At 34.3% G+C, this 25,748-nt stretch overlaps 4 protein-coding genes and 1 long non-coding RNA gene across 5 annotated transcripts; 2 read left to right on the plus strand and 3 right to left on the minus strand.

Moving 5' to 3' along the window:
- Positions 1-1,595: 1,595 nt before the first annotated feature.
- On the plus strand, positions 1,596-3,940 carry LOC111988554 (ycf20-like protein). Its single transcript, XM_024020350.2, has 3 exons — positions 1,596-1,792; positions 1,898-2,052; positions 3,232-3,940. Exons 2-3 carry the CDS (start codon positions 1,931-1,933, stop codon positions 3,668-3,670), a joined length of 561 nt encoding a protein of 186 aa, XP_023876118.1. The 5' UTR covers positions 1,596-1,792; positions 1,898-1,930; the 3' UTR covers positions 3,671-3,940.
- Positions 3,941-4,368: 428 nt separating this feature from the next.
- Positions 4,369-7,388, plus strand: LOC136061812 (uncharacterized). The gene is made up of 3 exons (XR_010623674.1): positions 4,369-6,000; positions 6,357-6,462; positions 7,073-7,388. It is a non-coding gene; the product is annotated as an uncharacterized LOC136061812 (long non-coding RNA).
- A 1,845-nt stretch (positions 7,389-9,233) lies between these two features.
- On the minus strand, positions 9,234-9,986 carry LOC111988560 (metalloendoproteinase 1). Its single transcript, XM_065760119.1, is given in 3 exon segments — positions 9,234-9,317; positions 9,319-9,555; positions 9,558-9,986. Coding segments are annotated over 3 exon segments (750 nt in total).
- A 4,474-nt stretch (positions 9,987-14,460) lies between these two features.
- LOC111988561 (metalloendoproteinase 3-MMP) lies at positions 14,461-15,339 on the minus strand. The gene has a single exon (XM_024020357.2). The coding sequence runs from the start codon at positions 15,337-15,339 to the stop codon at positions 14,461-14,463; it is 879 nt and encodes a 292-aa protein (XP_023876125.2).
- Positions 15,340-22,413: 7,074 nt separating this feature from the next.
- Positions 22,414-24,619, minus strand: LOC111988562 (metalloendoproteinase 5-MMP). The gene is made up of 2 exons (XM_065760120.1): positions 24,509-24,619; positions 22,414-23,214 (listed from the first exon to the last, which is right to left on the minus strand). The coding sequence occupies exons 1-2, from the start codon at positions 24,617-24,619 to the stop codon at positions 22,414-22,416; spliced, it is 912 nt and encodes a 303-aa protein (XP_065616192.1).
- Between the last annotated feature and the right edge of the window lie 1,129 nt (positions 24,620-25,748).

Genomic DNA, 25,748 nt, shown 5'->3' on the forward strand with positions numbered 1-25,748 from the left:
GCTATCATGGGAATTACTACCTCCCCCGTTTTTCTATCACGCAACCAAGTTTGGGAGGAAGCGTATCTCATACCCACTGTTGAGGGAATCCTATACTTAGTCCTAAATGATTCTATTTGCTCCTCGGAATCAACTAGATACTTAAATCTACCCATTTTCTAACAATAGCGGAGAAAAACTGATACAGAAGATGGAAAACTAGGGAGGGTTAAGGAAACTTACAGGTTTGGAAAATAAGCTCCTCGGACGGGCTCTTAGTATTTATGAGAGCATGGAGTAATGAAAGAAAGACAGATTCAATGAATACGTGCTGAGAGGGAGTAATTTGTAACTGAAGAAAGATTTGATTTGAAAGGTGCTTTACAAGAGCACAGAAAGTAGGAGCGGGAAAAACCCCGCCCATAAATGCAAAGGATCCTCCACCGTTAGATTTGCATCAGATCGTTGAACGTGTGGGACAACAGAGCAGTTATCATTTACTAATGGCGTGCTCATGACGCCGAAACGTCAGGAGCGTGCCTTGGGCAAACAAAAAGACATTCTGAAAGCGGGGGAAACCTACGAAATAAATGAGGGCTGGATATCAAAATCTCCCTTTTTCCCGAGGTGGCAAAAAGCGAGATTTTGAGGGGCTATTGTGGGGCCTGTTAGTTAAAAAGGTATAGTAATCCTCAGAAGTGGGTTTGGGGCCTAATGGCCCAATCCAAGGACGCTTAGTTATCCGAGGACAGCCTAAAAAAGTTTTATTCTTACCAAATGGGTAATATAGGAGGAACGAATAGATATTATATACAGCGGCATAACACACGTCCGAGAACACCAAAGTCCGAGGTGAATGTAACTTTCATGTTAGTGGAGAGACTCCGCCAAGTTGTATCTGAACTGGAAATTGGATATAGCTCAAGGAGGCGTCGGGGAAGGTAGCAAATATTTTCTAAGGCCATCACCTCCACATTAAATGCTTTCCAGCTAACACTCTGGCCGCATTAATGTGGAGGTGATACCTGAACAGTAACTAAGCAGTTTTATGGCCACTAAGCTGAAGGTTCCGGTAGGTACTGGATGGGACAGAAAGGAACTCTCAAGATAAGAACTACACGTGTACGATGGAAATGGGGGAAAAACGGAGTATATAACATAGGAACGAAGGAAATAAGGAGGACTTCTTCTGGCAGAAAAAAGAAAGAAAGAAGAGAGAGAGACTGACTGAAAAAGAGCAGAGGAGAGTTTTTTTTAGGAATAAACCTAAAGTATCCCTTGTTACTTGAGGAGTAGAACCTTTCCTGTCACACAGTACTAGTTCTTGAACCCATACTCTAAAAATTTATTGTTTGGACTTGTTGAGCTGAAAACCCATTCGTACTCAGGGTCAATCCAAATTGAGTCCCTACAGTTAATGTGGCATTACTCATTAGTCCCATTAACATCTTTTAGGTCTTTTAAAACCTTTAGCTATGGTATCAGCTGTTCTTGAGCCATTTAACTGTTTTTTTCGTTCAGTTTATTGAATTTCAGTCCTTTATTAAATAATAATAATAGTAATAATAGAAAAGTGAAACTCACCGTTTGTGTCATAAACCAAAACGAGAATTTAACTTAATAATAAGCAGAAACGGTGCCGTTTCCGTCTCCTCAGATGGGATTCCTCATCCTCAATCCACTCTCCATTGAAGCTCATGCTCAGTCATTACAGTACACTCCTCCCAAGCCGTGTCCGACCCACATCTGTTCACCCCCCACCCGTGGCGTGTCGTCACGGACACCGTGTCAGAACCCAGCAACACATACATAGGTACCAATCTCTCTCGGTTGGATTGTGTAATTTAGTTTTTTTTTTTTTTTTTTCGAAGAAGAGACATGTGGACTAATGATTGTTGTGTTTGCGTTGTTGTTGTAGTTTGTAGAGAGAGCATATCTTCATATATCATATATGGCATGTCGAATAGGAGGACCAACAATACTACTACAACAACCATGCTTGTCAACAACACAGACTGAATGCTCCGAAAGACCACCGAGTTTTAGTGGCAAAGTTTCGAAGATTTCCTTAAAGTTCGTACCTTTTCCCACTTGTTGTTCTTTCAATTTGCTTTTCTTTTCTTGTTGTTGTTGAAATTACAAAAAGCAATGTTAATGTGCAATACCCATTTGACTTATGTGGAGGAAGCAATGCCCAAAGTCTTGAATTTTGGGCTACTTTCTGAGGAAGTTGTGTTGTTGCAAATAAAGCTTTGAAATTTGAAGTAAAAACTGTTGGGGTCATTAGAGAGTATGAATTAGTTGATTGGTTTCTCAAACGTATGAAGACTTTTGTGCTATTCTTGTCATTTTTCTTTTCTGTCATGGGTACCTAAGGATGCTTTTAGCTTGTTCATGAATTTGTTTTCTTGCTTTGTTGTTTTTCAACTTACAAATATCAGATGTATTTTTCTGGTTTTCAGTGAATCTGTTATTACTCAGCAGTTTATTATCATTAAAAGCCTTTCAATACTCTTGAACTGCGATGAGTGCCATTGTTTTCATGCGGGGACTAATGCTGAGTCTTTAATTTGAGGCTGCATTATGAGGAATTCATGTTGTTGCTACTAAAGCGATGATTGGTGATATGACGTGATTTAATGGGTATTTGAAGCAAAATATGTTTGGGTCACTTGGACTGAGTTCAGTCAGTTTTGGGATTTTCATTTACTTGTCACTAGAGAATATGGATCACTTGATTGGTTCGTCAAATGTATGGAAACTGCAGCGTACTGTGTAGGTTGGAAAGTTTTCAAAATTGCCAAACTGGATTTTTCAATGCCCTTGGAGGATCTTTTGTACTTCTCTCTTCCTTTGTTGTTTTTTTTTTTTTTTGAAAAATCAATAATATTGATTTATGTTTCTAATTGATGAGCTTTTTCTCTTTTCTGTTTGAGTGATTTGGTTGTTTCTTTTGGAGTTGTGTGTCCATTGTAAAACACAATATGGTGATTTTGTATCCATGTGTCATTCAAATGCTTCCTAAATTATAATTAAGTGATGTAAATTTTTTTTATTAGTAAGTTACACATGTACCCGGTGGGTCTTCCATTCATCGTATTGGAGGAAAAAGTGTAATTGAGTTAGAGTGGATTGGTTTAAGTGTTGTAAGTTTCTTAGCCTTTGTCTAGATTGTATTCTTCTCTTTTTGGAATCTTGCCATCATATTGAGGCCTTGTGAACATGACATTGGTTTTCATTACCTTGATTCAGTTTTCAGAAAAGAGGACATGGATGGAAAATAGCTTTTGCATTGGACACAGGTGGGATTCCTGATAATGGTGGGCAAGAAAGCCTCAATGGCAATGGCCCTGATCTTGGTCGTACTAGATTGGGCAGAATAGTGAGTGCAGGTGGTAGACAGCTATTGGAGAAGCTGAACTCGGCTAGAAAGAATTTCCCCATGAAGATTTTTCTGCTTCTTTTGGGTTTCTACACTGCAAACGCGCTGGCAACAATCCTTGGCCAAACTGGGGATTGGGATGTACTGGTTGCAGGTGTAGTTGTTGCTGCCATTGAGGGGATTGGTATGCTTATGTACAAAAAGCCTCTATCTACTGGGAGATTGCAGTCTTTCATTGCGATGATGAATTACTGGAAAGCTGGAGTTTGCTTGGGTCTATTTGTGGATGCTTTTAAATTGGGTAGCTAAAGATGCTTTCCCCCAACCTCCCGCCAAGTTTTGAGTACTTATAAAACTTAAAAAATATTCTGTCTTTTTCTAAGGTCTTATAAGACGGAGAGTTTGGTTCATTTATTTGCAGTTGTAACCATGAGTCCCATTCTTAGGTTGCTTGCATTAGGTGTCCTTGTATTACAACCCTTCTCAAATGTAATTTTTCAGTTTTCACATATATATCTCTATGTACATTTATGATCCTTTTTTTCCCTCTTTATTTTACATGGAATTTTTAATGATGTACACCTTAGATTAAATAATAGAAGCTATACTCAAAATGAAGAAATGGATGTACTTTCACATTCTCTTCATTTCAGTGGAACAGATTTTGGGGAATGATTCTCACACTCTGTGAATGGGTGCTTCTCACTTTTGATTTATCTCACTATGGAAATAAATAGTCAATATATATGCCAGAGTGGTTTTGGAAGACTACAAATAAAGAGGTTTCATGGTACTGACATAAGCATGAGTATTAGATTATAGTGAGCTGCTATTTTTGAGAGATCTTCTCATGCAGTTGGCCTAAGTTTTGATAGAATTTCAAATCTTTTGTGATGCTTTAGTCTCAGTAGTCATGAGCATGAATATGTTCTGCTAAACATCCAAAATATGGCATGCCGAGACAGAGCCAGCAACAAATACATAGGTACCAATGGCTTTTTTACTTATTTATTCATAAATTTATGTTCTGGGTTGGGTTGTGGAATTATTTTCTTTGATTGAAGACATGTTGACTAAAGATTTTTGTGTTTCTGTGGTTGTCCTTCGTAGAGAGCATAATGGCATGTCAGAAGTTTGGCCTTCACCAGAACTTACTCATTCATGCATATAACTCCATATATAGGCTTTGCGGTAATTTGAAGTAACTCATGGCATAGCTGGGTATCTTGTACAACAACCTTTATCAGGATCTCTCTCCAAGCCTAATGGAGCAAGCTCTCTTTCGATCCTCATATTTTCCTTCATATGTATCCTTTGATATCTGAAAAATGCCTTTTGTCTTGTTAGTCCAATTAGGGAGGGTAATCCAAGTTATTTTTCATGCTGATTGATCTGTGGGACTCCTTGCTTCTTGCATGTTCTGCTGCATGTTTCTACTGAAGAAAAGAGTTGCCTTCTCACAATTGATCTTTTGCTCCAAAGCTTCATCAAAGTTTTTTAATATTTGCATGAAAGGAAGAAGTGAAAATTCATTGGATAAATTGGAAGACCCTTTGTGTCTCAAAGAAGCATGGAGGAATAGGGTTAAGAGATCTTAATGTTTTCCACTTGGCCCTATTGGCAAAGCAGGGTTAGAGACTCATGCAAAACACTTGCTCTATTTCTATTGGGGTGTTCATGGAAAAGTATTGTTCCTTAATATTTTAAAGGGAATTTCTCTTCTCTACTTAGGCATGTGATGGAGATTGGAAGTGGAGAAAGTCTGAGCAAATGGTGAGACAAGTGGCTACCAATACCTATGATGTATTGAGTGGTATGAGGAAGCAAAAGTGATTGAATTGATTGACATGGAAACTAAGCTATGCAAATAGAGACTGATAGATGAGGTTTTTATTCTGGATGAAGCTGAAGTTTTTAAAATCATACCCTGTTAGGGTAGCAACAGATACATTGATATTGATAGGAAATCCAAAGGGACTGTTTATCACAGAGAGTGCCTACCATTTATGGATGGAGGCGTGTAAGCCAATGCACCAGAAAGTTCAAATGGAGAATATGACAATAGCTATGGAATAGAATATGGCAAATGATGATGCCAAACAGAGTTAAAAATTTTGCATGGAGGGCAAGCAAAGGTATACTTCCAGCAAAGATTTTGTTAGTCAAACAGGTCCTGCATGAGGCAAACTATGAAGTATGCCACTGTCAGTGAAGAAAATACTATTCATGCTTTGTGGAGTTGTGATTATGTGAAGCAAGTGTGGGATTCAAGCACAATTAACAGAGATGAAAATGGCCTTTAACATCACCAGATGTTTACAGTACTAGCATGAGACATTATTAAACAGTTGAAAGACAAAGAAGTGGAAGTTTTCCCCACCACGGCCTGGAGGCTATGGAAGCATATATAGAAATGAGGTCAGAGTGGGGGGACAAAAAAAAAGCCAAGAATTATAGCAATGACAGCAGGTGATGCAGTACAGGAATTCATTCATCAGAACATGGAAACCCACAGAGAAGTACATGCACCTCTGTAGGATTGAAGTCAATGGAGAATTCATTCAAGTAATTACTTATGAAGATAGTATTTTCATAAGCAAACTGGAATTACAGTCACAGAGTAGTGCAGTCTAGATAAGGTATAAATACTTTTAGAATTACCGCTAATATCGATGTAACGTTGGGGATCCCAAGTTATAATTGGTTCTACCATGCTTTTTAAGACACATCTGAAAGAGTAGATCAATACAAAATCCTTATCTCACTTTGGGTATTATTCTGTATATTCTACCAATTATAATATGTTATGTGTGTGTGTATATATATATATATATATATTTTTATGAAAAACTTTGGATACTTTATAAGGGAAGAAAAATTAATAAATAGCAAACTATATTGGTGGAAGATAGAGTGAAACACCTAAAATGAGGTGGAGGAATTTTATTAGTATTGTTAACACTACTTATAGTGTAATTCGCTTGAATTTTGCAAGGTTATTTTTATTGATGAGCCCAGCATTGGATTGGATCCAATTTCCAGGCGTAATTTATGGAGTGTAGTGAAGCGTGTAAAGCAAGACCGAACAATCATTCTCACCAGTAAGCTCTCTCTTGCTCGCTCTCTCTCTCTCTCTCTCTCTCTCTCTCTCTCTCTCTCTCTCTCTATATATATATATATATATATATTTTTTTTTTTTTGTCTTTGCATTACCAAACAGTAGCTAAATGCATTGTCATAAAATAGAGAGAAAATTTTCCATAATGCACCATTTAATCTAGAATTATGGGTTCCTTGATTCCCATCACTGTATTTGTTTGCGAAAAAATGGTTGAGCTTATGACAAAATTCCTAAATGAAATTGAATTTAATGTTGATCACATAATAGTAAATCTCATTAATTAAATGCATGGTGGGGCTCATAATTCATTTGAGATGAGAGTTTACATACACATTTATGATACTCTTAACGTATTCTATAATTTTCTCAGTTCTAGTGTAGTGGGTGCAATTCCTCATAGTAACTTGTTTCTATAAGCTTTATAGGCTATCTTAAGTTCTTAACCTATCTGCTCTCAACTTCCTTGTAGCATATTATAGTTCTAGCCTTATGTTATGGGTTTGATTCTTCCCTTGGTCTTGTTTAATAACAGTAAAGTAACGTTTATTTTTCCCATCAATTTACTGGTAAAGCTTGTTGTCATGTTCCAGGCCATTCCACAGAAGAGGTAGAGACCTTGTGTGATCGCGTAGGGATTCTCATTAGTGGAAGTTTGCAGTGCATTGGGAATTCTAAGGAGATGGTGCACTATTTTAATGAAAGCCTGGACAATAACCTGCGCATCACTCGTGATACATGCTCAAAAGACTTGTTTGAAATGTATAGAGCTTTAAATCTCCTTTAGTTTCTAATACATTGATTAGAGCTTTTTAAGAATTTTAAAATCTTTATTTTTTTCCCTATGGAACAAAAAGTACATAAACATTTATTGTTTTTAATTAAAATAGTAAAAATGCTGACAACATAAAATTGTCAATTTGTTAAGTAGGATTTTTTTTTTTCCTTTAGAAATATGGAAAATGAAATAAATTGATGCAAAATCAGTCCAAATGAAATAAGCTAATTATGCTTCTTTCAAATTTGCAAATAATAAAATTTTCTAATTGTTAAGGAACAATTAAACCTAGTCAAGTGTTTGCAAAAATACTAATAACTACAAGAGAGAAAGTTACACAAATAAGGAGATATAAGTTATCAAATTAAAAAGGTTCAATCTTAACAATGGCCTTGGCGGAAGGAGTACTCGTTTTGCCTGGGAGGTTGGTATATGTGATGCGGTGTTGGGTTGTGTAACTCCACCAGTAACTACTAATAATGCTATTGAGGGGATCCAGCAACCGATGGAGGTGTTTAGAGAGGCAAGCAGGGCCGGAGCTAGGACCTGTAGTTAAGAGGGGCGACATTGTAGCAGGTTTTTTGCAGTGGCTTAGCCATTAAGGGTGTTTTTTTTTTTTTTTTTTTGTTGACTCAGATGCATGTTGTTGGGTAACGACTATTATTTTGTTTGAAATTTTTTAAAGGTTGAGTTGTTTGTTTTGGGTAAAATTGGTTGATTAGACTTAAGTTTTTTTAGTTTCACGATTGGTAATTTTTGTTGTGAGGCTATTTTTTTTTTTTTTTGGCTTGTATATTTTGGTTTAAATTTTAAATTTATAAATTTTTTATGGTCATGGCTATAACATCACTCTTCTTATCAAAAAAAAAAAAAAAAAACATCACTCTTAAAAGAATTAATGATACCATTAAAGAGGCAAAGTGTAATTTTATAAAATAAAATTGCTAAAATTAATATCTAGTATATATTTTAATATTTAAAAAAAAAAAAATTGGGGGGCCATTGCCCCCCAAGTCAAAGGCTTCTTCCGTCCCTAGTGGCAAGAGTGTCACATTTGAAGCGATATGGAAACTGACTAGCTCATACCCTAGCCCAGTTTGCTAAGGGTATTGATAATTTTGTAACTTGGATAGAGGAAACCCCGTATATGAGTACACCACGGGGTATTTGGGTGGTGGTCCATTAGTTTGGGTTGCAACGTAAACCATAAGGTTCAAGATTCAAGCCACTACACTGTTGGTCTATAGAGTTTTTAGAGGCAGTAGGATTTCACTTCATTAATTTTTTTTTTTTTTTTTTAATTGTAATCTATAATAGCTCACTAAAACTTTCTATTGAACTCTATGGTGATTCGAACTAGGGATGACCATATCCAATGGGTAATGGGTACCCTACTTGACCTTGCAAAAATTTCTGAGTATTACCTGGTAGGTTATAGACAAAGTTAATCGAGTCGAGTTTGGGTATTACTTGAATCCAATCTATTAAATTAGAAAAAAAGAAAAAGAAAAAGAAAAAAAAAAAAGCCCTGTACAAGCACAATTATGATGTTATATATAGTTTAAAAAAATATTTATTAAGGTGACTCCACCACTAAGCAACAAACAATAACAAGGAGTGGAATTAATATAAAAAGGAGAGGCAGAGGAGGAATTCCGTGGACGTGATTTTGTGAAATCTCTAATGGCTGACTTGATTAAAAATAGTGACTTGTTCAAGTTTTTTTGTTTTTTGTTTTTTTTTTCCTCATAGCATTATGAACAAGTCAGTTAATGACAAAAAAATTATTCTAAAAAAAAAAAAACAAGAAACGAAAAATAATTAAATAAACGTTAGCCATGTTACCAATATAGACTATTTATACTATCAATTGATTCTCATAGCATTAGGACCATTAAAATGATTTTCAACTAAATAGCATGCTATGATTAGTGGAATATAAAATTGAACAGAAAAAATGGATAGAGATTTCCCATTCATGTTTTGCGAGCCGGGGCATACAAAGCTGCTATCCCATCAATATCATCATCGCTCAGTTTTCTTTTTGTCATTCCACGTACGGTTCATAAAAGGATACATAATAGCATCTGCATTTGTACTATGCTGAAGTCCAAGAACGTGCCCAATTTCGTGTGTGGCCACCGATACCAAGTCATGTTGATCACCATTTGGGTTATCAATGCTCCAGTTCTCATCGGCATCAAAGTGCATTTTTCCTATAGTTGGTGGAGCAGCATGACCTAAAACATTACCAGGTCCATCAAATGCTTGATTATCTCCATGCCAACCCCTATAATATATATCCTAGCTATCACAATGTCAGATTTGGAACCTTGTGGTGCCTCTTCAAATGTAAATTCTGTCCACTGGAACCATTCTAGGAAACCCTTCTGCACTGCAGGTCTCAACTTTTCTTGTACCCCTGGCGTGACACTTGAACCAAAGGTATAGTTGAGATAGTTCTTATTCCATTTTGGCTTTCCATCAAACAATGCATAATTCGGACTCATGTTGTTATCAGTTACTCCACACCGTGGAGTCATCATATTATCGAGGGTGCTAGAGTCGAGCCTCCCCGTAACGTTGAGATGAAAATTCTTCTGAAGAGATTTTATTGCACGTTCCAAATGTTCATCGAACTCATCCTTGTCCTTTACACTAGCATGATCATTGCTTAAACCAATGCTATGGTTTAAGTAGCCGAATGCACTGAGATAGTGATTGATCATTTGATCTCATGCAGTCCTTTCACTGTTTGACCCTTGTGATCCCTCAAGATGTTGGAGGGACTTGAAAGAGTGTCCTCTAATAGGCTGTATTACGAGAAGGAGAAGTATAATTGATAGAAGAGAGAGATTTGTAGCCATGGCTATAGAATAGTTGTGTCCAAGAAACACACACACATGTAAACTTTTTTCCTCTACGTGAATAAAGTGAAACAAAATGACTGCTATATATATATATACACACACACACATATACGCTTGTAATCTTAGTTCCATGGTATTCATCGTTGAAAATATTTATAGGAAATTCTGAAATAATGCAAGGACGTATCTTTATGGGACATTCCAAAAAAAAAAAATGCAAAAACATACATATCATATGTGCATGTAAAAAAAAAAAAAAAAAAAAAATTAATTTTTTTATATACAAAATAGAATTTTTACTCTAACCTCATCTAAGTGTATATGTGTGTGAAGCTCTTTCTTGGAGACTTGAACCTCAGTCCTTACCCTCTCATACCTCACAAGTATTTATACTTGTAAAGTGACCACCGCACCAAGGGAGAGCAGTGGTATATGTGCATGTCTATTCATATCGGGTTTGATTTACCTTCAATACTTTTTTAACTTGATATGTCTTTTAGTTTTAAATATAAAATGACAAGTAGTAGTGGATTTTAATCTTCACATTTTATTTAATTAATGGATGATGTGACAGTTTTTCATTAAAACAAAAAGAAATTTCAGTTAAAAAAGTATTGGAAGCAAGTCAAACTTATTCACGTCATGCTCAAAATTTGAAATTAATGGAAGGGATCAAAACTGAAATTACATATCACACGGCTGCAATTATTACTTCCATATTTGTTGAATTATACTTTAAAAAAAAAAACACTTAATAAAATAGCAATATTTGAAAATATTTTGGGAAATAAAGATTTTTTTTTTTTTTTGAATCTTTGAGTATTGACCTTGTCTGATGAAGAAACAAGATGCATGTGTTTTTGACAGTAGCTAGGCATGTATTCTGACCCGCCCGCCTTGCATGCGCATGTTCAAATCCGTCTCCTCCCATTACCAATTTACCATCCCCAAATCTAACCTGAAAATAGACATGTGTGGAGATTTTAATGCTTGCAGGAGCAAAATAAATTTTTGTTTTTAATTTGCTTAATTAAATATCCATGTGGACTTTAATGCCACGTAGAAAGTCACAATTTGTGTGCATTTGAAATCATTGCATCTATAGGTGGTAGGTACTAATTTACCATGCATGTATCACATTTATCTCCTCTTTTTACATGTATATTTTTTTTTTTGAAGAAAACTATTTTCCATGTATTAAGGTGTTTTAATTGCATCCTTAAATTTCTCCTAATAATTATTTAGAGCTTAATGTGAGGCCCCTTAAATAAGATAAAAAAATTACTCTTAAAGGGAATGGAAATACACACATTTATAAAAATGAAGGTTTTGTTTAGATAGTTACAATATATTTGAACTCTTTCGGTCTTTCCCTCTTGAACCTTCAAATACTTTTTGCATTAGAAAGTACCAATTGCCTAAATATTTGGAAAGGTTCCAATTACGTAAATATTTCTACTCACTTGGCTTGAATAGAGGTCTTTAAAGGATGTTTAAAATCCTCAAATCCTTTAGAGGTTTTTACAGGATGCTTGAATAGAGGTCCTTTGGTAATTTTTAGCCATGGATTTCATGTTGGGTAGTGAAGCTGGTTTGGCTTGATGTTGATTTTTAATTTTAAGGATATTTTGCTTAATGCTGTTGATTTTAGAAGATCATCCCAGTAAGCAATATTTAATAATGGTGAATCTATAATTAAAGAATAACGTTAATATCATTCTCAAAAAGAAAAAAAAGAAAAAAAGAAGAATAACGTTAATATGTTATGGCCACAAAAATTTCATAACAAATCTTCTGTCCCACTCTTCCTGCTCCACTATATACTTTACAAATAAAAACATACCATACGTTTATTTAATTTATTAAATGCTAAATTTATGCATTTTATATTTCAATTACCTAAATATGATGGGTTATTTATTTATTTATTTTAGGAAATTAAAATAATATAATGCATAAATTTAGTATTTAATAAATTAGATGGTCATGTGACATGTTTTTATTTATGGAGTATATAGTGGAGTAAGAAAAGTGAGATAGAAGATTTGGATTCTATTAGTAGTGGGTCAAGATTAAAACCAATAACAACTTGTTATCTTAAATTTGCTATTAAATTATTGTGAAAATATTGTTGATGTAGTATTTAGGGATAGCCAAAATCCACTAGCAATGGGTACCCACCCGATCCTCAACTCGATGGGTGTGAGTTTTACCCAACTAGATAAGGAAATTCGAGGTATTGGGTATTGAGAATTCAGGTACCCAAATTTGATGGATATGGTACGGTCCCCCAACACAATCCAACCTGTATTATTATTATTACTATTATTAATATTTTTTGGGTTGCAATTCCACTACAATTAAGCCTCTCTTTAATTATTAGTATTCTTTTGCTATTACTTTAGAAAAATTATTAAGTACTCTCGGAGTACTATAAATGCATACTCCCTCTTTAAACGTGAATAGTGGGTCCCACTAATTAAATTCATGGTGAGACTCACTATTTATGTGAGAGAAAGGAGTACGCATTTATAGTATTTCGGGAGTACACAATAATTTCCCATTACTTTACTGTTACCCGTATTATTATTATTTTTTGGGTTGCAATTCCACTACAATTAAGCCTATCTTTAATTATTAGTATTCTTTTGCTATTACTTTACTGTTACCATAGAATTCTTTGCTAATTGTCTAATAATTTTGGTTTTGGAAGCTTGAAACTTGGTAACTTTTTAGTCTAACCTACCCTCTCTCTCTCTCTCTCTCTAATAATTTTGGTTTTGGAAGCTTGAAACTTGGTAACTCTCTCTCTCTCTCTCTCTCTCAACTGTTAGTATATCCACTATTGTTCAGGGAAAGAAACAAACTTGTTAATGTGAACTTTGAGAAAAAGTTCTAATATCAATCTAATGTATTATTGGGTTGATGTTTATAAAAAAAAAATATTGTTGGGATTAATACTCTCTCCGTCCTAATTTGTTTGTCAAATTTCAAAAACCTAACTTTTTATTTGTTATGTTTCAAAAATCTAACTTTTTAAGGAAATATCATTTATTGTCTTATCTGTTGTATAAAAATATATAAGTTTCCAAAATTATCCTCCTTAATTTTTTTGAGGAGAAATACCCTCATTAATTTAAATTGTATAAAAAGAATGACATTGACTTTTTAAATAAAGTAAATGGTAAGATAGAAATTTTATTTATTAATTTTAGAAAGATGCTTTATTTTAGGACATCCCAAAATGGAATAGATGACTAACAATATGGGACAGAGGGAGTATAATTATTACTAAAAGTGATCTTACCTTTTTGGTAACAAATTTGTTTAGGGATTTTGTCCTTTTTTTTTTAACAAACAAGGGTTTCTAGACATTTTTGCATGGTTTTTAGACCTAGACCGTTGAAAAAAGAGCCATAGAAGGGAGATGTTTAAGGTTTTTAAGGTCAGACTGAAATTCAATTAAGGTCGAACCGTGATGATATCAAAATTAATTTAATATTAGTTAAAATACAAATAAATTTATAAAATGTGCAAAAAAATAGAAATTTCCCCCCAAAAAAATATAGGCAAAAACATTATTTTGGATCTCATATTTTAGGATCATAGTCAATTTGATCTTTGTTATTTTCAACTTGCAGTCATACATATTATGGTACACCCTTTCTTAGGCCAAATGCTTATAAGGCAAAGGTGGGAGGTGTCTCTCCTCGATGTGGGATTGAGTAAAACCTTAAGGATTAGGCTTGCGCCCCATGTCGTTAATTTCAAAGAGGACAATACCTGATTGGGGTTCGAGACTATGTTTCCTCCCACAATATATATATATATATATATATTACACATGATCATGTGTCTTCTCTGCCATTCACTACTCTTGTATTATCTATTGTCCTCTTAGTCTAATATTATGAAGCCCAAACAAAATATATCTTTGCAATACTTGTACTCCGTAGTCCGCATACAAATCATTATTAAAAAAAAAAAAAAACTCAATGACATGGTAAAAATAAATAAATAAATTATTTAGAAAATTCCTCATACCATAACGAAATGGTTATAACTAAATGCAAACATTAATAAATTAATATTTTTTATAGAAGAGATAGCTGAATTTTATAAAATTAGGCAATATCGGCCAAAAGTACATCATGAAGTTGTGGAGGATCATCCTTTGTCCACACCGAGTAACTACTAACATGTCTCGTAAGCATTATATATTAGATTATGTAATATATACATAATTGATAATACAATAGCTCTTATTTTAAACCATACTTGTAATAAAAGGCAAATATTCTTTCTCGCGGTACCCCTTTTCCCGTTCAACCTTTTAAGGTGTGCCATACAAAGCATGCACGCCATCAATATCATCATGGTTCAATTCTCTTTTTGTCATTCCAAAATTCAGAAAAGGGTACATAACAGCATTTACATCTGTACTATGTTGAAGTCCAATAATGTGTCCAATTTCGTGTGTGGCCACCGATACCATGTCAATTTGATCACCATTTGGTTTGTCAATGCTCCAGTTCTCATCGGCATCAAAGTGCATTTTTCCCATAGTTGGTGGAAAAGAATGAGCTAAAACCTTACCAGGTCCATCAAATGGTTGGTCATCTCCATGCCAGCCCCTATAATATCCTATCACAATGTCAGATTTGGAACCTTGTCGTGCCTCTGCAAATGTAAATTGTGTCCATTTGAGCCATTCTTCGAAACCCTGTTGCACTGCAGGTCTTAACTTTTCCAGTACCTCTGGCGTGACACTTGAATCAAAGGTATAGGTGAGATAGTTCTTACCCCATTTTGGCTTTCCATTGAAAAATGCATAATTCGGACTCATGTTGTCATCATCAGTTACTCCACACCGTGGAGTCATCATTTCATTGAGGGTGCTAGAGTCGAGCCTCCCCGTAACATTGAGATGAAAATTCTTCTGGAAAGATTTTATTGCACGTTCCAAATGTTCATCGAACTCATCCTTGTCTTTTACACTAGCATGATCATATTTGCTCAAACCAATGCTGTGGTTTAACTTTAAGTAGCCGAATGCACTGAGATAGTGTTTGATCTCATGCAGTCCTTTCACTGTTTGGCCCTTGTGAGATCCCTCAAGATGTTGGAGGGACTTGAAAGAGTGTCCTCTAATAGGCTGTATTGCGAGAAGGAGAAGTATAATTAACAAAAAAAGAGAGAGACTTGTAGCCATGGCTATAGAATAGTTGTGTCCAAGAAACACGCATATAAACCTTTTACCTCTACGAGAATAAAGTGAAACAAAATGACTGCTATATAAATAGATATGCTTGTAATCTTAGTTCCATGGTATTTAATGCTGAAAATATTTATAGGAAATTCTGAAATAAGGCAAGGACGTATCTTTATGGGATAATATTCCAAAAAAATGCAAAGACGTACGTATCATATGTGCATGTTTATCCACATCATGCTCAAAATTTGAATTAATGGAAGGGATCAAATCTTAAATTACATATCACACTGCTGCAATTATTGCTTCCATATTTGTTGAATTATACTTAAAAAAAACACTTAATAAAATAGCAATATTTGAAAATTATTTTGGGAAATAAAGTTTATTTTTGAAACTTTGAGTATTTACCTTGTCTGATGAAGAAACAAGATGCATGTGTTTTTGACAGTAGTCATGTATTCTGACCCGACCCGGGTTGCATGCGCATGTATTTCAAATCCGTCTCCTCTCATTACCATCCCCAAATCTAACCTGAAAATAGACGTGTGGAGATTTTAATGCTTGCATGAGCAAAATAAATTTTTGTTCTTAATTTGCTTAAATATCCACGTGGACTTTAATGTCACATAGAAAGTCACAGTTTGTGTGCATTTGGAAATTGGAATCATTGCATCTATAGGTGGTAGGTACTAATTTGCCATGCATGTATGAAAACACTATTTTGGTCATTATATTTTGAGGTTATAATCAATTTGATCTATGTTATTTTGAATTTACAGTCAATATGATTCCTACTATTAACTAACTAATAGAAAATACATACGTGATAAACTGTGTGCATTGTTCGCACACTTAGAGCCTATGTGACAACTAAAATAATAATTTTTTTTATTAACTTCAAACAATTCCACATCATTAATTAATTTATCAATTTAAAAAAAAATTAAATTCAAATCTGAAACACGCTAATCTAAAACTGAACTCAGAAAATCAAACCCATATCCATTTTTACAAATCTCAGTTCTTCACTTTAGGAATCTAGGCCGACCATAAAAACCAAAAAAAAAACCCAGTTGAAACTTTATTATATAAATAGAAGAAGGTGTGTGGGAAATGAAGAGGATTGCATGCATGTGGAGGCCCGTTTGGCAGTGTTGTGTTGGATTTTAGATCTATGCCTTGAATCATCCTAGTCCACCCGTCCAACAGCTTAAAGAAAGAGTTTAGTGGATAAGTTTAGATTTCAACGTTGAGGCTTTGGTTTTCTGTAATTGTGGAGAAGAAGATTAGTGGGGAATGGGCATATGCTAGTTTCTCTCTCTCCATCCCTTTGGATTGATTACTTGATTGAATATTTTTGGATTTGGGGTTTATTTAGTTGTGGATTATAGATGATTGATTTTGGACTGTGGATAGCTACAGGGAGATGGGAAAGAGAGATTGGAACCATTGAGGGAAAGAGAAATTGTAGAAGGTTGAGCCAAACGATGCTGTGTATAGGTAAGGATTGAAGAACTGAGATCTATGAAAATTGATTTGAGTTTTATTTTCTGGGTTAAGTTTAAAATCAGCATGTTTCAGATCTGATTTTTATTTTTTAAAATTTCTTTAAAATTGATAAATTAATTATTGATGTGGATTTGTTTGAAGTTAATAACTTTTTTTTTTTTTTTTTATATTATTATTCTAGTTGCTACATAGGCTCCAATTGTGCCAACAATGCACACAATTTGCCACGTAGATATTTTCTATTAGTAAGTTAATAGTAAAGACCAAATTAACTACAAGTTCAAAATAATATAATTTAAATTGATTGTCATCAAAATGTAGGGACCAAATTGACTGTGACCCAAAATATTGGGACTAAAATGATGTTTTCACATTTTTTTAGATAGTTACAGTATATTCAAACTCTTTCGGTCTTTCCCTCCAGACTCTCAACTCTCAGGTACTTTTTGCATAGGAAGGCACCGATTTCCTAAATATTTTGGAAGGTGCCAATTGCCTAAATGTTTCTACTCACATGGCTTGAATAGAGGCCTTTAAAGGATGTTTAAAATCCCAAAATACGCTTTAAAGGATGTTTAAAATCCCCAAATCCTTTAGAGGTCTTTACAGGATGCTTGAATAGAGGTCTTTCGGTACGTAATTTTGAGCCATGGATTTCACGTGGGGTAGTGAAGCTGGTTTGGCTTGATGCTGATTTTTAATTTTAAGGATCTTTTGCTTAATGATGTTGATTTTAGAAGATCATGCCAATAAGCAACATTTAATAATGGTGAATCTAACATTAAAGAATAACGTTAATATGATTCTCAAGAATTAAAAAAATAAATAAACAAATAACGTTAATATGTTATGTCCACAAAATTTCACAACAAATTTGATGTAGCAGCCTATTATTGGAGGTAAAATAATGATATTAGTACTAGGTCAAGATTAAAACCAGTAGCAACCTTTTTTTTTTTTTTTTTGAGAATGAAACCAGTAATAACTTGTTATCTAAAATTTGCTATTAAATTATTGTGAAAATGTTGTTGACGTAATATTTAGAGCTGGCCAAAATCCGCTAGCAATGAGTACCCACCCAACCCAACTTGATGAGCGTGGGTTTTACCCAACTAGCTAGATAAGAAAATTGGGGTTATTGGGCATTAAGAATTCAGGTACTCAAATTTGATGGATATGGTACAGTTACTCCACAGGCTGACACAACCCAACCTGTGTTATTATTATTATTACTATTATAATTATTTTTGGGTTGCAATTCCTCTGCAATTAAGCCTCTCTTTAATTATTAGTATTCTTTTGCTATTCCTTTACTGTTACCATAGTATTGCTAATTGTCTAATAATTTGGTTTTGGAAGCTTGAAACTTGGAAACTTTTTAGTCTAACCTATTACTCTTTTTTTTTTCCTCGTCTTAGTTGCTTGTTCAACTGTTAGTACATCCACTATTGCTCAGGGAAAGAAACAAACTTGTTAATGTGTGTGAACTTTGAGACAAAGTTCTAATATCAATCTAATGTTTTTTTTTTTTTTGAATCCAATCTAATGTATTATTGAGTTGATGTTTATAAACATTATTGGGATTACTATTCTTTTTGTCTCAATTTGTTTGTCCTATTTCAAAAACTCAACATTTTATTTGTCATGTTTCAAAAATCTATCTTTTTAAAGGACTGTTATTTATTGTCTTATCTGTTGTATAAAAAGGTACTCCCTCCGTTCTACTTTGTTTGTCCTGTTTGAAAAGTCAAACTTTTTAATGGAACATCATTTATTGTCTTGTCTACATTTTAAAAATATATAAATTTCCAAAACTACCCTTAAATAAATTTATCAAAAAATTGAACTAGTAAATTAATAGGGGTATAATAGGAACATTACTAAATTAATGACTTTTATTTTTAGAATTAGGACAATATTTTGGGACATCTCAAAATGGAATAGAAGACAAACAAAGTGGGACAGATGGAGTATGAGTTTTCAAAATTATCCTCCTTAATTTGTTTTTTTAATAGAGATACCCTCATTAATTTAAACTATATAAAAAGTGTGGGGGGAAAAGGGTCCAGTCTAACATAGTGGGCCAAGAGCCCATATAAGGATTACTGTGTGTCTGAGAAGAAGACGATGGTAAGGGCAAGGCCCATCTGGAAGAGGGACCCCCAGAGAGAAAAGTGATTACAATCCGAAGATGTCGCCTTCTGTCCGAAGAGGTTATATTTCTCTGATGCGAATAGTAAGGATCAATTGAACGTATAAAAGATCAAGATGATCTTCCGAGGACACCTCCTGATCAAGATAAACTCTGAATACACTTGGAGACGATAAGGATGAAGAAATATCTAAAAGGAAAGCTGCTACCACCGTATTTAATGCTCTGCAGCAACTTTTCTGGCCGCATTTATGTGGAGAAGACCCCTGAACAGTGTATCCTCACCTACCGCCACTCACACAGAGCTAAAAGAGGTGCTTGACATGACATATACTCAAGTAGACTCACAGATGAGGTACAAGTGGACGATAGAGATGAGGAGAAGGGAGGTTATATAAAGGAAAGAAGCTCCTAACGAAAGAGGGGGGAAAAATAAGAAGAACTTTACTGTAACCCTAAGATCTGTGTTCACCAGATAATCAATAATATAGTTCTTCAGATATCCATTCTTTACGTGTAAATTTATGTTGGTTTGTGCTTGAGTGTTGTGATTCGTTGTTGTTGATCCCATACTCAACCTAGCTCTTTCACCCATACTCTACAAATTTATTGTTTTGGGCTTGGGCCACAAATCCTAACCCTACAATAAGAAGAACTTTACTGTAACCCTAAGATCTGTGTTCACCAGATAATCAATAATATAGTTCTTCAGATATCCATTCTTTACGTGTAAATTTATGTTGGTTTGTGCTTGAGTGTTGTGATTCGTTGTTGTTGATCCCATACTCAACCTAGCTCTTTCACCCATACTCTACAAATTTATTGTTTTGGGCTTGGGCCACAAATCCTAACCCTACAAAAAGAATGACATTGACTTTTTAAATAAAGTAAATGGTAAGATAGAAATTTTATTTATTAATTTGAGAAAGAGACTTTATTTTAGAACTTCCCAAAATGGAATAGAGGACTAACAATATAGGACAGAAGGAGTATAATTATTACTAAAATTGATCTTACCTTTTTGGTAACAAATTTGATTAGGGATTTTGTTTTTGTTTTTTGTTTTGTTTTGTTTTGTTTTTTTGTTTTTTTTTTTTGGTTGATAAACAAGGGTTTCTAGACCTTTTTGCATGGTTTTAGACCTAGAACATTCAAAGAACCATAGAAGGTAGGGATGGTAATCTTGGGGCAAGGCGGGGTAGGGCCGAAGGATGGGGCCTCTGCCCCCACCCCGTATTATTTTGTCTTGGCTTATCCCTGCCCGCCTCCTCATAACGGGAAAATTTTTCTTACCCCATCCTCGCCCCGCATGATTTTGACTTGTCCCATCCTTGCCCTGGCCCGCCCCTCATGACATGAAATTTTTTTTTGCCCTATCCTCGCCCCTTGGGGCTTCGTGAAGCGCCGTCCCACCCCATAAAACTCTACTTCTTGTTGATTTTCCCACAACTATTACAATTTTTTTAATAAAACATGATTCATTAATAAAAATATACTTGAAATTACAAATAAATTTATCCATCAAATCAAACTAATTTTTAGCAAAAACTGAATAATATTATCGAAGTGTTTTACAAGACAATATCACAATAAAAACAAAAATCTCTTAGTAAAATATCAATGATTTAATAGTATATAAATTTGTTTCTAATAAAGACAAAAGAAAACGTTAAAATTAGCACCTTATTCCAACCTTACTAGAGAGAAAAAAGACGCAAAGGACCACATTAGGTAAAATAAAATAAATTGATAACATGTTTGTTTAAATAGTAGGGTTTTAGGTGTGAAAAATTTACAATTTAACCATTATTAATACAGAGTGGGGTAGGGATGAGGCGGAGCAAGGCGGGCTAAAAAGTCTAAACCTATCCTCACCTCATCCCATGGTGCAAGGCTAAAATCTCGCCCCATCCCTGCCCCACTACCTTTGCGAGGTGGGGAAAACCCGCGTGGGGTGAAGTGGGGAGGAGCGGGTCAAGAAGAGCCGGGCAAAATTGCCAACCCTAATAGAAGGGAGGGTTCAAGATTTTTAAGATCGGACCGAGGTTCACTGAGGTCAAACTGTGATGATGTCAAAATTAATTTAATATTAGTTAAAATTCAAATAAATTTATTACATGTGCAAAAATATGGAAATTTGCCCTAAAAAAAATATAGGCAAAAACACTATTTTAGTCCTTATATTTTAGGATCATAGTCAATTTGGTCTCTGTTATTTTTAACTTGCAGTCAATCTAGTCCTTACCATTAACTTACTAAAAAAAATGCCTACGTGACTAACACATTGCACAGTTGGCACACTTGAGCTGATGTGGCTAATAAAATTAAAATAAAAAATTTCAATTAATATTTTAAAAATCCAGGTCAAAATTCGAATGAAAATTTTAATTTCTCAATTTTAGAGGAAAAAAAATGAATTAAAAAAAAAACGTAAAACTCTTAATTGTGGAAGTTTGATCACTTTAGATCTACTTTAGAATTTGTATTTTGTTTCTTTAGATCTATTTATCTCTAGAACTATTTAGAGGTAGCATAACCGTAATAGCTCGGCTAATCGGCATAAGCTTCGCCTCAAGCACATCAAATCCACCACTACCATTAAAGAAATGACATCTAGGTCTTGGTTACTCATCATGTAGTTTGTGTTGTTAATTGGGTTGAATCAAGTTGTTAATAATGGTTTATATCCAGATTTGATCCTTTGTCCTCTACCTTAAAGGTTCTTCTTGTGAATTTCTCTTTAATAGAAAGTTTTTTTTTTTTTTAATAAAACATAATTGAAGTATTTGAATGCAAATAGATAACAAATAAAGATAGAAATTAGATATTTGAATTTTTTTTTCCTTTTGTACGTGAGATACTATTGCTCATTTAACTTTTTTTGCTAACTTTTTTTGTTTTTTTGTAAAAAATAAAATTAAACTAGAGGGTCTGTTATTTCAAAATTTGTATGAGAATATTTTGGTAAGCCAAAAGTTACAAATAAAATAGGAGAATCTGCTTATCTGTAGTATAGAAGAAGATACATAGCCTGCGTTTGGATTGCACGGTAAGTTGCGGCACGTTTTCCGTTTCACGTTTTCTCCCTTTTTTTTTTTTTTTTTTTTTGCCAGCTTTTTTGACTTTGGAGGACAAAATTCACTGTGCATGTACTGTGCGTGCACTGTTTATGCATTGTTCATGTACTGTTTACGCAATATTTAATATTAAAAGTGGGTCCCACAATACTATTTACACATTTAAAAATTATTTTGCTACAGTGTTTTCAGTAACAATCAGTTTTTAGCAACTTTCAGTAACAATAAGTGCTATCCAAACGGACCCATAGTACAATAACTCTTATTTCAAACTATACTCGTAATAAAAGGCAAATATTCTTTCTTCGCGGTACCCCTTTTCCCATTCATCCTTTAAGGTTTGCCATACAAAGCAAACACGCCATCAATATCATCTTGGCTCAATTTTCTTTTTGTCACTCCTCCGTTCAAATAAGGGTACATAACAGCATTTGGATGTGTACTATGTTGAAGTCCAACAATGTGTCCAATTTCATGTGTGGCCACGGATACCATGTCAGTTTGATCAACATTTGGTTTATCATTAATGCTCCAGTTCTCATCGGCATCAAAGCGCATTATTCCAACAGTTGGTGCAGCAGAATGCGCTAAAACGTTACCAGGTCCATCTATGTGCATTATTCCTATCACAATGTCAGATGTGGAACTTGGTCGTCCCCTTGCAAATGTAAATTGTGTATGTTTGTGCCATTCTTCGAAACCCGTTTGCATTGCAAAACTTAACTTATCCACTACTTCACGCGTGACACTTGAATCAATGGTATAGGTGAGATATTTCTTACCCCATTTTGGCTTTCCAGGGAAAAATGCATAATTCGGACTCATGTTATCATCAATATTAGATACTCCACACCGTGGAGTCATCATTACATCGAGGGTGCTAGAGTCGAGCCTCCCTGTAACAATGAGATGAAAATTATTCTGGAAAGATTTTATTGCATGTTCCAAATGTTCATCGAACTCATCCTTGTCTTTTACACTAGCATTATCATTGCTTAAACCAGTGCTGTGGTTTAACTTTAAGTAGCCGAATGCACTGAGATAGTTTTTGATCTCATGCAGCCCTTTCACCGTTTGGCCCTTGTGAGATCCCTCAAGATGCTGGAGCCTTGGAGGGACTTGAAAGAGTGTCCTCTAATAGGCTGTATTACGAGAAGGAGAAGTATAATTGATAAAAGAAGAGAGAGATTTGTAGCCATGGCTATAGTTGTGTCCAAGAAACACACACATAAACCTGTTTCCTCTTCGTGAATAAAGTGAAAGAAAATGACTTATATATATATATATATATATGAGATGGGTTTAAGTTACACCCGGTGCCTTTTTTAAACCGTAGATTTCTAAAAGATCAAACTGTTAAAAGAAAACACTATTGTTCATAATTATATAATTAATTACTTACCAAATTAATAGCATCCTTTATCTCTTTCCTTATTAATTGCTAATTGTGTTTTTTTTTCCTCTCTCTTAAGTCCTTATTAAGTCCTTTCACTGTAATCTTTTTTTTGTTCTTCTCCAGCAATTCATCCACGTCAACCCAACAAAAGATAAAGAAAAAAACAAAATTGCTAGAGAATATTTTTTCTCCTTTGCATGGGCTGCTGCCTCCTCCTTCTCTAAGCTATCTATCTTCTCTCTAAGCCATGGCACCAATTCTCTACCACGTGCACATGTAGGAGGGTCAAGCCAAACAAAGTATCCACAAGTATCATCTTGCAAGCAAAAAAGAGATTAAACATAATTAATACTTAAATAACAAAGAGACAGAGAGATATTATTTTCAGATTCAATAAGTTTGGACACAATAAATTCTACAAATTGTTAAATTTGTATATTATTATTAGTGCTAATAAAAATAACATTATGTTATTCTAATAACAACTTGACATGTAGATTGTTATGAAAAAAAAATCATAGAAAATGCTATTAGATTGGCACAATACCCAATATTTTTCACAAGCCTAAAACCTCCTCCCAGGGAAAAATTATATTGTGTTTTGGGTGTATATGCCATCTCTCTCACAGTAGTTGGGTCTCACACAGTTGTGAGACGCAGCTGTTGTGAGAGAAATGACATATACACTCGAAACATGATATACTATCTCACTCCCAGGGGCGTAGCTATGTGTAAGGGTGGGGATTCATGCCCCCCCCCCACAAATATCACCGCTATTGCTTCCATTATCAATTTATCACATGATGCTTACTGATGCAGGACTTGTTATTTCAAAATGTACAGTCTATGGACTATATTCACTTTTATTATTATGTTATCCTCTTGGTTTCTTCTTTCTTTCTTTCTTTCATTTTTTTTTTTTTTGAGATAAAAGATAGAACTTTATTGAAATTGAAAATCCAAAACCATTTACACCGTAACAATGTATACCCTATTCAGCCACCGCCAAGACAGGGGGAGAGACTACCATACGTTAATAAACAATAAACACAGTCCAGTCAAGCCGAGGTTTGTTGCAACTAGCTTCATGTGCCACGTTGTGCCTTCAGCAGCTTCTGTATTGGCAGGTAACCATAGCCCCATTTAGAATATCCTTGGGAGAGATTGGGTCCCCTCAAAATAGAATTTATTCCACGCATTCCAAATTGCCCACGATGTCACTGCCCAAGTATTTAGAAAGTTCCCAAGTATATCTCAATTTTAAAAGGTTGAGACGTGTGTTGTTGGCTTCAAAGGGTAGGGATTAGAAAGTATAGGAGTATCAATGATTTCTTATGGATTTTATTTGTATAGTTTTTATTTTTTTGTTTTTTTAAGTTGAATCCATGTCAAGTTTGTGGTTTCAGTGATTATTATGTTTCTCTAGGAAACATTCATACTCAAATTTTTCGTTTTTTTTTTTTTTTTTTTTGTTGACTGAATGAGCAACCCTTTTTCCCTAATAAATTAAAAAAGAAGGATGATTCAGATTTGGAAGTTGGAACTTGTTGAAGCAATTGTGGCGGGCAGCTCTAAGATGGGCTGAGGATATGGTTGTACGCCATTTTGGTTTTTTTTTTTTTTTTTTTTTTTTTTGCTGGCAACCTGTGAAGGTGGTGGAGGAGAGAGAGAGAGAGAGAGAGAGAGAGAGAGAGTTAAAAGCCAAACTTTTTTGAGTTTAGAGATAGGTTTATAAGATAATAAATAAGGGTAATTAATTAAATTCTATTGTAATAATTATAGTCTTTTTTTAACTGTTAGTTCTACTTAAACCTAGTGGTTTAAAAAAGGTGTAACTCTAAAAAGTTACACCATATGTAACTTGAACCCATCTCATATATATATTTGTTTGTAATCTTAGTTTCATGGTATCTAGGATATAGTTGGTAGAGTATAATAAGTACTGTAATGTAATAATTATTACTATGATTAAGTTATTCAATAGTTTAATTATGTTTTTATTACAGGAAATAATCATTCCTTATGATAGTTATTCTTTAAAATAAAGAATAGCTATCTATCTCTAAAAGAGTAGAAACTCTACCTTGTGAGAAAGTATATAGTGTTTCAGAAACTCCAACTCAACACATATGTGGTATTTATAAGACCAATAAGAAATTGACACCTAGCCTAAAAAAGACACATATTGTATTGAGCTATTTAAAATAGAAGGACTAAATTGGCCCTGAAAAAATTTCAAACACCCGCCATTACTCTCTTTGCAAAACCAAAA

This window comes from Quercus suber, unplaced genomic scaffold, assembly GCF_002906115.3.
Source record: "Quercus suber isolate HL8 unplaced genomic scaffold, Cork oak 2.0 scaffold_354, whole genome shotgun sequence".
Taxonomy (NCBI): Eukaryota; Viridiplantae; Streptophyta; class Magnoliopsida; order Fagales; family Fagaceae; genus Quercus; species Quercus suber.

Bases quoted from the DNA above. Each gene is read 5' to 3' on its own strand.
- LOC111988554 (XM_024020350.2), top strand. From the start codon at position 1,931: ATGGCATGTCGAATAGGAGGACCAACAATACTACTACAACAACCATGC. The intron at 2,053-3,231 runs GTTCGTACCTTT...ACCTTGATTCAG, and splicing joins GTTTCGAAGATTTCCTTAAA to TTTTCAGAAAAGAGGACATG.
- LOC111988561 (XM_024020357.2), bottom strand. From the start codon at position 15,339: ATGGCTACAAGTCTCTCTCTTTTTTTGTTAATTATACTTCTCCTTCTC.
- LOC111988562 (XM_065760120.1), bottom strand. From the start codon at position 24,619: ATGGGGCTATGGTTACCTGCCAATACAGAAGCTGCTGAAGGCACAACG. The intron at 23,215-24,508 runs GTATGGTAGTCT...ACAGCCTATTAG, and splicing joins TGTGTTTATTGTTTATTAAC to AGGACACTCTTTCAAGTCCC.